Source organism: Urocitellus parryii, chromosome 3, assembly GCF_045843805.1.
Source record: "Urocitellus parryii isolate mUroPar1 chromosome 3, mUroPar1.hap1, whole genome shotgun sequence".
NCBI classification, from domain to species: Eukaryota; Metazoa; Chordata; class Mammalia; order Rodentia; family Sciuridae; genus Urocitellus; species Urocitellus parryii.
The window spans coordinates 208333737-208349138 of NC_135533.1; the positions used below are offsets into that span (position 1 = coordinate 208333737).

General features: G+C 40.9%; 1 protein-coding gene across 1 annotated transcript; it reads right to left on the reverse strand.

Annotated features, from left to right (window-relative positions):
• Window positions 1-789: 789 nt before the first annotated feature.
• On the reverse strand, window positions 790-1449 carry LOC144253859 (olfactory receptor 7A10-like). Its single transcript, XM_077796519.1, has one exon. It carries the CDS (start codon window positions 1447-1449, stop codon window positions 790-792), a length of 660 nt encoding a protein of 219 aa, XP_077652645.1.
• Window positions 1450-15402: the final 13953 nt, after the last annotated feature.

Below are 15402 nucleotides of genomic sequence, written 5' to 3' on the forward strand. Positions count from 1 at the left end.
TAAGATACAATAAATTTGCCCCACAGGATTTTAAAGTAGTTGGTCTAGTTAATTATGGCCTCACTACTCTTAATTCTTCTACAAGTCTAGTGGAAATACAGTCTAAAAGTTCCTTCCAGCTCTAAAAGGCAGAGATTATATTGAGTGGGAGCTTTGCTCTCTTTGTACCATAGTGGTAGTTGTATTTATCAAAAAAAATGTTCATTCTTCTTCCTATCCTAAAGATTCAAATCAATGCAAATAAACCTAAATTTTGATAAGTTTTAAGTAACTGCTGTCCTTGCTAGGTGCTAGAGAGAAGGCAAGTACTACTTGTCAGATAACCAAAGGAGCGGATATAGGGATGTCCAAAGCAGCCAACTAACAAGGAATGGGAAGCTTTGGGTTACTCCCCTCTAACTTTCTCGCTTCATTACTAACTATAATATCAACTAGGCAACTTATGTCCTCCAAATCCTACTTTGACAATAGTCATGCCAACCAAATATGAAATGTTGCCTGTTCCAGAGCTGCTTCTAAGAACTTACCTCTTTACTTTCACCCATGAGGTAGATGCTTGACTTTTTCACCTCTGTGCACCTCATATCCTGCAGAACTTAATCCTAGCTGCTTATTAGCATCACCAAGGGAGCTCTTTAAAAATGTTGAAGCCTATCTTTCTACCCCCAGGGATTCTGATCTAATTGGTTTAACATGAGGTCCTGGCATTGGTCTGTTTTTAGTTTTAGTTCAGAGTTGGTTTTTTGTTTGTTTGTTTGTTTGTTTTTCCTAAATCCCCAGCAGATGACTCTAATATATAGAGGCTGCTGCATTGGAGTGTGAGTTTTGTGTGACAGTAGAGCTAAGATACACACCAAGGCCTGTGCCGTAGAATAAGGAGACCACGGAGAGGTGAGATGCACAGGTGGAGAAGGCTTTGTACTTGCCCTGAGCTGATGAGATTGCACGGATGGAGGACACGATCTTGGAGTAGGAGTAAAGGATACCAGCAAAGGCACAGCCAGCCAGCAGCACAGCTGCCAGGTACATCACCAGGTCATTGAGAAAGGTGTCAGAGCAGGCAAGGTGGACCACCTGGATAATTTCACAGAAGAAGTGTGGGATTTCCAAGTTTGAACAAAAGGACAACCGCAACACCATCAAGCTTTGTAATAAGGAATTCAGGGCACTCGTGATCCAGGATGCCAGCACCAGCAAGCCACAGAGATGGGGATTCATGATAACTGTGTAGTTCAGGGGGTGACAGATGGCCACAAAGCGGTCATAGGCCATCACAGCCAGGAGGAAGTTGTCCAACACTACAAATAATGTAAAAAAATTAATCTGAGTGATGCAACCTGCATAGGTAATGGCCTTGCTCTGTGTCTGGATGTTCACCAGCATCTTGGGGATGGTGGTGGAGGTGAAGCAGATGTCCACAAAGGACAGGTTGGAGAGGAAGAAGTACATGGGCGTGTGCAGGTGGGAGTCTGAGATGGTGGCCAGGATGATGAGCAGGTTCCCCAGCACAGTGACCAGGTACATGGACAGGAAGAGGCCAAAGACGAGGGGCTGCAGTTCTGGGTTCTCTGAAAATCCCAGAAGAAGGAATTCTGAAATTTGGGTGTCATTCTCTGGACCCATTTGGTTGATGAAACTAATAAGAAAAGAAAAAAAAGGACATGACACAATTATGCAATTCGGACCTGGAAGAAATGCTGTCCTTCATGTTCTATAGGCAAGATGTAAATTTCTGTTCTCTGTGTGACTCTGCTCTCCTTCACAGGACCCTTGTCCTCTCTGAACTGGAACATTTGTCTGACTCTCAGCTTTTCCCCCAAGGGATTATGGATTTGAATTTCTTTGGTGCATTTGAGAAATAAAATGTAGTGATGATGACGTTGCAGGCACTGTTCCGACAGTGAATCATCAGTTCTGAAAAAAGAAGTTTTCTTAAATCTAAAAAGGGAGGAACAATACAAGCCAAGGAAAGCAAAGGTAAATAGGGAAGGGAAACCGTCGTGTGATGTGTCATGCATTAATAGTTACTATGAAGGAAAATCAAAAGCATGTTTGAAGGAGAAAGTAGAGAAGGAGCATTATTTTGTCCTGGAGCTTCAGGCAAGACAAGAGGTGACACTTGCAAAGAAACCCCCAGTGTGCAGAAATGTGTGCCTGGCAAGAGGGGTACACAGTGAAGGCCCCAGGGGAGGTGCTTGATTCAGATGTTCAGGGTCAGCAGCAGCCAGTGTGATGAGCAGAATGAGCAGGAGGGAGAGGGACGTGAGTGGGTGTCAGAGAATAATGAAGAACAGAGGGGCCTCGGTGCTGTTGAGGTTCAGGACAGCAGGAGACTCAGATGTTGTTGTTTTGTGGTTTAACTCATCTGCCCCTAGCAATAATACTGAGCCGAGGTCCCTCTTGGTCAAACCTCTTCTGAGCCCTAAGGACAAACACACATAAACACACACACACACACACACACACACACACACACCACCACCACCACCACCACCACCACCACCCTGCTTTAAATACACAACATACTTTGTTCTTCTCACTCCCCATCACATTATTAGAAAGGTATGGGCCTTGTTTAAGCTGTTGATATGAAATCATCTTTCTTTACATAGGTGTGCAAAAGGTACCCAAAAGTTCCAGCTTATGAATATCCCCAACACGTGACCTATTTGATCTTCCTTTTGCTAGAGCTATTTTCTACTCTGTGTTTAGATGATGTGGGTCAGAGAAAGTTGTCCAACACTACAAATAAAGTAAAAAACACATAAATCTGTATGATGCAGCCTTCATCGGTAATGACCTTGATCTGTGTCTGGAGGTCCACCAGCATCTTTGGGATGATGGTGGAGATTAAGCAGATGTCCACATAGGACAGATCAGCAGGAAGGAGTACATGGTCACCCAAGGAATTTTCAGGAAGCAGTTTTATTGACTATTGACTGCCATAGTCCTAGAGGGCTCTTGCCTAAAACATTCTCTGGACAAAGATTTTGGAAATTCTTTGAACTTTATTCCAAGTGGGATGAGGGTCTTGGACGTTTTTAATGACAAGTGCTTTTGTTCCATCCTCTAGACCAGAGGTCCCACAAGTTTTTTTTTTCTGCAAACCTGGTATTTACACAAAGAGAAAATTATTAAGCACAATATCCTCTGCATGCAGAAGTTTTCCCTGACATCCTATGTAAGAAGCTTTCTGAAAAGAAGGGGAACTTACATGTCACAAATATGGTGGGGGTTTCTGCTTAATTATGGTAAGGGTCTCCTGCATGGGGGTCTTTGGCTTGCTTCATAGAGAAATACCAAAACAGAACAAAAACACATCAGGCATCAGATAAAGCTCAGTGGTGGAGCACTTGATTCATCTGCGTGACAGCCTGGGTTCAATCCCAGCACAGCAAGAAGAGAGAAAGGAGGAAATACAGAAAATCTGGTCAAATAACAGAAAAGAAGTGCATGAAGAACAATGAATGTGCAGTTTTTGTATGAAATAGTAGAGGTCATGTTTTCCTGTGCCATTAGATATTGAGTTGACTAATTGGGGTGTTTGTATTTCATTTCATCTTTCATTGACACATAATAATTACAGAAGTTCATGGGGTAAAATATGAAGTTCCAATATATGTCACATCCTGTAACAATCAATTCAGGGCCATGAGTATATCCACCACCTCAGATATTTGCAATTTCATTGTGCTTAGATTATTCAAAACCCTCTCTTGTAGCTGTTTGGAGATATACGATGTATCATTGTTAACTATGTGATAAAATTGCCAAATTTATTTCTCCTGGCTGCTCAGACTCCCCATTTTTGTATCTTTCCTCTCCCCAATCTCTGGAACTGATGATTCTATTCTCTCCTTCTATGAGATCAACTCTTTAGATCTCACAGTGAAAACCAATTGGTATTTGTCCATCTGTGAAATAAGCCAGACCCAGAACGACTCCAGTTGGACAGTAGCCTGTGAGGCAGAAGTGCCCCTCCCTTCCATTTTCTTTTCTGGATTATTCCTTGGCTTTCAGTTTTGAACTCTGAGCAAATCCAGTGGGCCCGCCTAGTCCTGGTTGTGACCTTCACCTGACCAAGGCTGCCCCAGATGACAGTCTATAAACCCCCCCACACTCTACAAGGAGTCTGTCCTTCAGCACAGAGTCCAGTCCTGCCTGTGAGTCATGCTGAGGGCATTCAGTCACACACACACACATTGACCACACTGAACTCTGTCTGGACATTTGGATGCAAGGTTGAAATGAGACTTACTGGCTTGGTTCACCTCTTTCTTTTTACATCTGTATGTGGATATGTCTGCATTATCTTCAACAAAACCAAAGAAGAGGCGGAGTTGTGAAATAAAATGCATGTTAGGAGAATAAAACCAGGTTAAATTTAGTAGTTTTAAAACAACTGAATTAAACAAAATTGAGCGCAGCATCAAAGGAAAGAAGATCTATAGAAGCAACATTTTAATGCTGTCATGATAGATGTAAAGTTATATTGGTGAGAATATAAACATAAGAAAATATAAAAGAATATTCCCTGAATATTGAGGCATGTAGAGATATTCAGTTGCTCTTTGTTGAATGAACAAGGAATCCTGCCTCTCTGTATAAGAACATTCAGCACAGGATAAGATTATATTTCAATTTTGTTGGAAAAGCTTGACTGGTTGAATGAAAGTTGGCATAAATGACTATTTAGCTGGAAGAAAAAGAGGTTGGTCCATTACCTCACATACCTTACAAAAATTCAGAGGAATTTAAGACCACAATATGAAATTAAAGAGCACAGTTTAGAGGAACACCAAGAACACTATACATAAAGTTTAAAATCATCTTGTACAAGTCAAGAAACTCAGAAATAGATGATAGGAAGTTGTCACTAAATAAAATTTTAAAAATGATTATGGCTGAAATATATCACTCTCAAAGTCAAAAAAACAACACCAAACAGGAAAATTCCATTGAAATTCTGGTAACTGTAAAAACGGGCAGGAGATAATCATATGCCAATCAAAATGATGCTCCATCACAGAGATGAAAGTGCCTTCGCTACACTCTCTCTCTACAGGTAGTGCACTCTCCTCTTTTCCACCTAATGGGCACATACTCTACTTACACTGAAAACCACTTCAGTCCGCTCATTCCTACTTCTAACACGACTTCTGGGGCCATCACCTCACTGTCTACAATGACCTTTGTATTGCTGAGTTCAGGGCTCACTTCTCTGTTTTGCATGGTGAATAAATACATCAACCAGTTAATCAGACAAACCAGTAAGCAACCACCCCATCCTCTCAGCGCTGGGCTGGGCTGGCTCTCAGCCACCTTAGGTATACGTTCTTGGCTTCCAGTCTCTCAGCATCTTCCTGCAGCACCTTCTGGGAGCCAAGACTCACCTGGATGTGTTTTCTCAATGGAATTTGTCACTAACTGTGTGGAAATTCAAATCCCTCCCTGCATGGTTGGCCATGGAGCCTGAAGCCATGTGGATGGACAAGGCAGCAGGAGGGTTCAAGCAGTAGTCCCAGAGCCCAATACAGGACTCCAAGACAAACAGCCACCTCCCATTCAGAATAAGGTCACACACGCCAAGGGAGAAAGGAAGGGGCGATATTTACAGCTCTGTGTGCCTGCTCATTAGGCACATTTCTCTCTTGTTCCAACCCTGAGCACATTATTTCCCTGTGGGAATTTTCTTGCTGATTCTGTATTCTCAAGACAAACAAATTGTATCTCAGGGGGATCAGGCTTTGTTATGATTCTCCACAAACTCTTCTGCCTTCCAGAGAGCTAATCTCCTAACACCAATTTCAGCCCTGACTTGACATTTTCTCTAAGGTCTAATTTGGATGATGCTGTCTTGATTAGGTAACGTGGGTCCCTAAACCCATGTGACACGTATGGAGACGACCAGGCCTGATATCTCTGTTCACTTTCTTACTCCTCTCTTCAACTAGGGAGTGAGCTGTGATCCCTAAACACAAAACCAAGACTTCTGCAATCCTTGGCTTTGTGATATCTCCCTCCAAAACAAGCAAAAATATCATGTTTATAACATGAGTCAAATCTGTCATTTGGTCATGTATTTATTCAGCATTTGGTAATTCAAAGAGATATCTTTAGATCATTTAATGCACATTGTCCTAAGATTAGTGACTTACAAAACTCATTTCAATTTTTATTACAGGCCATTCTTTGTGTTCACGCTATTAAGAACCTTATTCTACAATCGTGCAGTTGGGGCTTAGAATGGTTAAGTGATCTCATTGGGAGTTAGGACTTCCACGTAAGAATTTTAGAGGAGACAGATACATTAAGTCCATAACAGAATAGAAATTGCACAAGAGCAGGGACTCCCTGCCTTGAACAAAGGTGCTTAATAGATATTTTGGCTTGACATGCAAGGAAAGTATAAATGTTTAAGGAGAAGGAAGTGCTAGCAACCCTCATTTGATCACTGCACATTAATTTAACTACACCCCATACATATAGATCTTTGTGTCAGTTAAAAATAAACTCTAAAATATATCATTGCAAATGGGTAATTTGACTTTCTCTTTTTCCAATCAGGATGCTCTGATTATTTCTGTTTTCTACTTGCTCTGGCTGGAACTTTCTGTACTAGGATGAATGAGTAGTCAGAGGAGGTATTCTTTTCTTGTTTCAGGTTCTAGAGGAAAAGTTTTCAACTTCTGCCCAATCAGCATGATGTCAGCTTGGCTCTGTAATACATAGCTTTCATTGTGTTGAGGAATGTTCCTTCTATACCAATTGGTTGAGAATTTTTACTACAAAGGGATGTTGAGATTTATCCAATGCTCTTTTTGCATCCATGGAGTTGATGAGGTAGTTTTGTCCTTCATTCTGTTGAGGTGATTTTCACATTTGTTGATTTGCATATGTCGAACCATCCTCACATCCCTGGGATAAATCTCACACAATTGTGTGGTAGAATCTTTTTGATGTACTGTTGGATTTTGTTCGCTGGTATTTTATTGAGGATTTTCACATGTACATTCACCAGGGATATCGCCCTATAGTTTTCTATGTCTTTATCTGGTTTTGGTGTCAGAATGATGATGGCCACGTAAAGTGAGTTTGGAGGAGTTCCTGTGTCTTCAACTTTTCGTAAAAGTCTGAGCAGGCTTGCTATTAGTTCTTCAAATGTTTGCTAGGAGTTATCAGTGAAGATATTGGGTTCTGAGCTTTTCTTCTTTAGGAGACTTCTATTCTCAGTCATTATCAGGCATATTTGTTTTCTATTTCTTTCTGATTCAGCAATGGGAAATTATATGCATCTAGGGATTTATTGATTTTTTTTAAATTTTCCAGTTTGTGGGCAAATAATTATTGATCATTGTTTTCTTATGATTCATTGTATGTGGTGCCATTAGTAATTTCTCCACATTAATTTCTTTTTAATATTTTTTAGTACATGTTATACATGGTATTTGGATTCATTTTGACATAATTATACATACATGGAAGTTTATTTGCTCTACTTCAGTCTCCACTATTTTCCTTTCCCTCCCCTCCTTCTCCTTACCATACTCTACTGGTCTACTTTATATTTATTTATTGTTTTAAAAATTGATGCTTTGTTTGTATGCATACAGGTGAGATTCACTGTGACATGTTCATAAACATTCATAGTGTAACTTGGTCAATTCCATTCCACCCTTGCTCTCCTTTCCCATTGAACCTTCCTCCTCCACCCACAGTCCACAGATCTTCTTTCTATTATAATGAAGTCACCTATTTCAATTAGTCATTTTGCAGCTATAACCAAAAGACCTGACAAGAACAATTTTAGAGGAGGAAAAGTTCACTTGGAGCTCATGATTTCATTGGTCTCAGTCCATAGATGGTTGACTCCATTAACTCTGGGCCTGAGGAGAGGCAGAACATCATGGTGGAAGAGTGGGATGGAAGAAAGCAACTCAGGACATGACAATCAGGAAGCAGAGATTGTCTTCCTCACCAGGGACAAAATATACACCCTGAAGAAGGGTGGTGACTCACCCTCCACTCACATCCTACCTGCCTACAGTTACTGCCCATTAATCCCTAATTAGGCATTAGGCTAAGGATCTCACAACCTAAATATTTCTCCTCTATTTTTTTTTTTTGCTTTGTTTAGTATGTGAGCTTTCAAAGGACACTTAAAATATAAACTATAATTTCACCCCTCCTTTACTCTTCTTAGTTTGCTCTAAATTCTGCATACGAGAGAACAATTGACCCTTGACTGTCTGTCTGTCTGCGTCTGGCTTATTTCCCTCAGCATGATGTTCTCCAGTTCCATCCATTTGCCAAAAAGTCTCATAATTTCATTCCTCTTCATTGCAGAGTAAAACTCCATCATGTATATATAGTATGTTTTCTTTATCCATTAGTCTGTTGACAGGTTCCTGGTAGCTAGGTTATTGTGAATTACGTTGTTATGAACATTGATGTACTTATATCACTATAGTATGCTGATTTTAGTTCTTTTGGATAAATATCATGGAGAACTAGGTCATATAGTGTTTCCATTCCTAGTCTTGAGGAATTACCATACTGATTTACAGAGTGATTGTACTAAGTTGCAATCTCACCAACGCCATATGAGTGTACACTTTCCCCACACCCTCACCAGCTTTTATTTTTTATTGATAATTGCCATTCTGACTGGAGATGAAACCTCGATGTAGTTTTGGTGTGCATTTCCCTAATTGCTAGGGAAGTTGAACTGTTTTTCACATATTTCTTGGCCCTTTGTATTTCTTATTTTGAGAAGATACCACATTATCTTTATAATAATGTTCTACTATGCAATAGAACACGAGAACTCCTTTCTCCTATCCAACTCTAACTTAGTACTCATTGGCCAACCTTTCCCCATACCTGAAACCCATTTACTCTTCTCAGTCTCTGGAAACCATCATTTTCTTTGTGCTTCTGAGATCAACTTTTGTAGATTCTATTCATTTGCTTGAGATCCTATAGTACTTGTCTTTCTGTGCCTGGCTTATTTCACTTAACACAATGACCTCCAGATCTAGCCACAGGATGGATCAAGGACATCAGATTTTAACAATTATATAGCAAGTCATTTAAACCTTATTGAGCACTTTATTGAATTGCACACAAATGGAATCATGCTGTGCATAATCTTCATTGTTGTGGAGCTCTTGTAACTCAGAAAATTTAACACTGTGTAGGTTATTATATGTCATTTATTCTCTAATAAATTAGCTAAAAAATCAAGCAGTGTATACCTCAGGTTACAATATAGGGCACGTGAGGCTAGTCACACTTAATGATAAGGGTGGGACTGTCTTTTTTAACTGGGATGAAAGCAAAGGGTCACATAAAGCTACAGGAACAGTAGAATTACATTAAATTAGTTTACATTAATAAATTAAGTTTTTTTTTCTTGTAAACTAGGAGATTAACCCTACATGTACAAATGGAGTACACTGACTCTCAATGATTTCTAGACAGAGCTACACTGTGTTTGCCCACCACATCACAAGTGAGCTTTGGAAATACAATGCAGACTTCATAGCGGAGTACAGACTCAGAGGACTAGCCAAGCTCAGGGCGGCCCTCCATCCTCCACTCTCCATCCTCCACCCTCCACCCTCCACCCTCCATCCTCTATCCTGTGCTTCCACTTGATGAGCATGGTGTTATTTAAAAAATAATTTTATATATATATATATATATATATATATATATATATATATATATTTAGGTGTAGTTGGACACAATGCCTTTATTCTATTTATTTATTTTTATGTGGTGCTGAGGATCGAACTCAGGGCCTCACACATGCCAGATGAGCTGTCTATCACTGAGCCACAACCCCATCCAGAGCATGGTATTATTTTAAACCATTTGGCTTTAGGATGACTTTAACATAGAAATAGCTACTTAATGCAATGATCCAAGGGACAAAGGACTTGCTACTTTCAATTTTAACTTGTGTTCTGACAATTGATGACATCATTCATAATTAATCTGTTATGCAAGTTGGTTTCACACACTGTATTAAAAAGTGACTCCAATGAGGTTCCAGCTGATTAAGAGATGTGGAGGACATGTGGCTTTGAATGGGAATAGGGTTGATTCTGAATCACATGAGTGGGCTGGAGTTCAGGCTCTCCTGTGCAAAAGGTCATCAAGGTCAAATTGATTCCTGAGGGTAAAGGGGATGATATGGGATGATATCATTCATTCATGGTTATGATAAAACTTAGAAAACCGGAATCCCCTTGGAGCAACAGGAAGAGTCGTTTTTGTAGACAGTGTTAGAGGATTCTAAGTAGCAACAGGAAGATAATTCAACAAAACAATCTAAAGTCCATCAACCCCTCCAGAAACCCAGTGCATACACCCTCCCACACATAGAAGAAAACCTCCCACCCTTCAATGAGTGGAGCCAGAACATGCCAAGAAATATTTTCCATGGCAATAAAATTTACCTCATTTAAGATTATGCTTTAACATATTTAAGGTATTCCCTGACACTCAGGCCATACTGAATCAATCTGTTTGTCCAGTGTGTCTCTCCACATAGACTGCTTGGAAACATATCAGATAATTTTTTCCAGATGGTAGACAGTGTGTGGAGCTGAATAGAGAACAGGATCCTAAAGAGGGAAACCACCCAGTGACCAGTTAGAGAGCAGCCTGGTGTGTGGACGTCCCAGGAAGAACAGTGAAGGTCGTGATGTGGGAAACAGAGGTGGGAGCCAGGACGCAGCTCCCAGTGGAGCATACGTTTACCCTGCACAAGGCCATGGGCTGCAGGGGAAAAGGAAGAGAGGAAGGAAGAAAAAGGAAAAGAAGGAAGAAAGAAGGAACAGAAAAGAATGACGTGAGCACAGTGAGAAGCTGAGGTCTCAGAGTTCATATTTTATACAATGGAGGGTGCAAACAGCTCTCGTTTCTAAGTGGAATATTTCACTGATGTCATAAGACTCACAGGCATTTCTTTAGAAAAGGACAAGAAAAACTATGTGTTGTGCTGTTATTTCAAAATAATTTATTCTTAAGGGCTGGGGACCTCGCTCAGTGATGGTGAGTGCTTGCCTGGTGTGCACAAGGCCTGGGTTTCATTCCCAGCACTAGGAGAAAAAGAGAAAAGAAGGAAAAAGAAAAAGAATCCCATTAATATCCATCCCCAAGAATGGGATCCTAGCTAGATTAAGATATATTCCATGTTGGTGTAATTATATCAAAATGGATTCTGCTGCCATGTGTAACCAAAGAGAGAGAGAGAGAGAGAGAGAGAGAGAGAGAGAGAGAGAGAGAGAGAGAGAAAATTATTCCTCAAGGTCATGTTGTCCCATGATATGATATGAGTGGGAATTTCCAAATGCTTTCAACTGAAGGGTGAGAATAGGTTTGGGAAAGTAGGAAGTGACCAATGAAAACAAATTTGCGAGACCAAAAATTACAGAAACCCTAGTATAACAGTTAATTTAATTGTATAGGAGTATTGATGCCAAAGCAATGGAGATTACACTAAAAGGATCAGCATTTTATTAAACAGTCTGGTTAAACAAAAATGGTTTTCAGCTACAAAACTTGGAGCCTTGAACTCACAGGTGACTCTACTGGGGTGGACCAACTGGTCCCTTTCCAGGTGTCCTCTAAAGGAGTCTCCTCAGAGCGCTCTTGATGTCCTTGTTCCTCAGACTGTAGATGAAGGGGTTCAGCATGGGGGTGACCACAGTGTACATCACTGAAGCTGTCACAATGGAGTGTGAGTTTTGGGTCACAGCAGAACTGAGATACACACCTAGGCTTGTGCCATAAAATAAGGAGACCACAGAGAGGTGAAACATTTAGAGATTGTAAGAGATAAACTTGTTATTTTTGTGTACTATGTGCTATGTGCTAAAGTTAGAATCTTGCAATCCTTGCAAATAAATCCTTGCAATTTCATTTTTACATCTGTCCATTATACGAGGTGTATAGTATGAGGGACCTATCTTACATTTGCACATATATGACAGAGTGGAATTAGGTGATCTTCCCAAATGTTGTGAAGTGAGTAAGGATGAATAGTACCCAAGGTGTTCCCAGTTCTGTTCCAGGACAGTGGCTGTCCACCAGGGGTGATCGTGCATCCAGGAGACATTGGTGATGTCTAGAGAAATTTGGGGTTGTTAAACTGGGGAGTTGGTGCTGCACCTGGTAGGCTGAAGTAAAGGATGGCACTCATCATTATGCAAAGTAGTATAACATAGTAAGTAGTATTTAGCTCCAAGGTCAACAGTGGGGCATTTGAAAAATACTTTTCCAGACCAGAACTTCTCCAATATCACTGGGGGATATGGTTTGAATGTAGATTATAGTTTGGGTAGTCAGGGTGACAGAATTTGAACATTTGTAACCAATGCCCTGTTAATTTTATCACGTTTTTTAAATAGATAAAATTGTATTCATCATGACATAAATAATAATGTTTTGATGTGGTTATGTATATTGGACTGAATAAATATATCTCACAAACATACACATTACTTCACATAGTTACCATTTTTGTGGTAAGGACACTCAATATTCACTCTCGGTACTTTGCAAGATTCAACATATTGTTAACTGTGCTTACCATGGTGTGCAGTAGTATATCTCTCCTCATCTATCCCTCCTATCTAAATATTGTATCCTTCAACCAACATCTTTGCAAACTTCCCTTCCGAAGTGCACCCAACCATCCTCACTACTATTCTAACCTTCAGTTCGATGGAATCAAATATTTTAGTTTCTGACAGATCCAGGGGCACACACCTGTAATCTTTGTGACTCGAGAGGTTGAGAAGGAGGATTATGAGTATGACACCAGCCTCAGCAACTTAGTGAGGCCCTAATCAACTTAGTGAAATCCTGTCTAAAAAGAAAAATCAAAAAGTGCTGGGGATGTGGCTCAGTGGTAAAACACCTCTATGTCCAATTTAGTACCTCCCCTGCCAAAGAAAAATTAGATTCTGCATAGTGAGGTCATATGGCAGTTGTCTTCCTGCATCTGCCTAATTTCATGTAACAAAAAGAGTTCCATGTATTTTGTTGAATGTGAAGGATTTCATCCATTTTTATGGCTGGATTATATTCCATTGTTTGTGTGCCAAATATTCTTTATTCATTCATCTGTTGAAAGACACTTAGGTAGAATCCAGATCTTGCTTTTTAAAATAATGCTACAAAGAATACGGAAGTACAAATATCTCTTTGAAATACTAATTTCATTTGCTTTAAATGACTACCCAGGGTGGGATTGCCAGATCACATGGTGGTTCCATAATTGACCACTGAGGCTGTTGTCCAGCATCAGAGTTAAGCGCAGGCATTTTGAGGCTTTCTCCACCATGAAGGCCTCCATAAGCTCTGTTCTGATCTTAGGTGGTCAGATGTGGACTCAGCTCAGATTCTGCCTAGACAAGTTGACACTGGCCTCTTCTATATGTCCTCCATAACAGGAAATCAAATGTACAGACCTTGGCTCCTTATATACACAATGGTTAGATACCCCCTTCTTCATGGAGTTTCTATGTGAACTAAGCCCCAAGTTGAAGCCCACAGGAAATGACCTGCCCAGAGCAGATGCTCCACAGATAGCAGCCATTGTGACCATCTCCTTGCTCCTCATTGGCTCAGGTCACTGTGACATCACAAGGGTTTCCTGGCACAGGAAGTGAGTCCAGCATTGAGCTGCTCCTAGGAGACAGGGAGGGTGGTGGAGGGGACCCAGGCAGGCAGCTCAGAGCCTGAGTCCACCACCCTGTGCTATGTTGGATTCATGGGAACTATCTTTGACCTACTCATAATGGCACCAAATAGGCCCAGTAAGGGTTTCCAGTCTCTTCTAAGCTGCTTCACTATGTTTTGCTCTTGGGAATATCTGCAAAGCTGATGTCTCTGGTTGTGTCAAATGATTTCTCCCCTCCTCCTCCTCCTCCTCCTCCTCCTCCTCCTCCTCCTCCTCCTCCTCCTCTTCCTCCTCCTCCTCCTCCTTCTTGCAAATCCAGAGCACATGACTCACAAATTTTGGTGTCATCAGCAATGTCTTATCTTTTCTATTTCTGCCCTGAGAGCATTTGTTTTATGCCTCACAAATTCTTAATGCTCCTGTTTTCTCTAGGAAGAGTGTATCACTCCACCCAACTACTTTGGGCCTGGACAGAGTCTCATCTGATTCACATGAATGTCCCAAGAGGGCGTCTAGACTCTGGTGAGTGGATGATTGAATTTGGGTGCCATTTTAACTGGCTTGAGTGATGTTGAGGATTGGTAAATTCCTTTCAAGTGTCTGGAAGGATCTTTCCAGAGAGGTGTGTTGTGGGGTCTGCAAACTGAGTGGGAAAGATCTGAGCTGATTGTGAGCCACAGTATGTAAATATCTGAGGCCAGGATGGGACAGGAAAATGGAAGATGGGGGGAGACTTTCTCTGTTTTTCCTCTGGAAACAGGGCTCCTTCTCTCTTGCTGCTTCTGTTAAATATCCGACTTTCGTTTCTTCAGTATTTGGCATGTGGGACTCGCATTAAGAAACATCTGGAGCGCTTGGGCTTTGAGCCTTAAGGATGGGGGATGAACTATTGTTGTGTCTGGTTCTGAGAGTTCCAGCTTTTTGTACTGAGTAACCTGGTTTGCTTCTGTGGTCTCCAGCTTGCAGAGGACATTGTAGAAATACTCATCCTCAGGAATTGTTCAGTCAATCCTGTCTCTATAACCATATCTCTATCCATCAGTCATCTGTCCATCCATCTACCCTCTGTCAGTGTGCTGGTTTGGTTTCTCTGGAGAACCCTGACTGATACATGTGACATACATTAATTTACAGAATGTGGGGAGACACACCTTGCAAAGGTATCATGAGAGTCTCCACCCTTCACCCCCACCCTTCCTCCACCCTCACTCATCCCTCCACCCTCCCTCCACCCTCCCCCCTCACCCCTCCACCTTCTACTCTGTGCTTCCCATTGATAAGCATGGTGTTATTTTTTTAAAAAATGTTTACTTTTTTAGGTGTACATGGACTTATTTATTTTTTTGGTGCTGAGGACTGAACCAGGGCCTCACACATGCCAGTGAGCAGTCTACCACTGAGCTACGACCCCAACCTGAACATGCTGTTATTTTAAGCCATTTGGCTTTAGGATGACTTTAACATAGCAATAGATACCTAATACAATGATCCAAGGAAAAAAGGACTTGCAACTTTTAATTTTCACTTTTGTTCTGACACTTGATGACATCATTCATAATTAATCTGTTGGGCAAGTTGGTTTCACACAAATGATTTAAAAGTGACTCCCATGAGGTTCCAGCTGATTAAGAGATGTGGAGGACATGTGCCTTTGATTGGGAATATGGTTGACTCTGAATCACATGACTGGGTTGGAGTTCAGG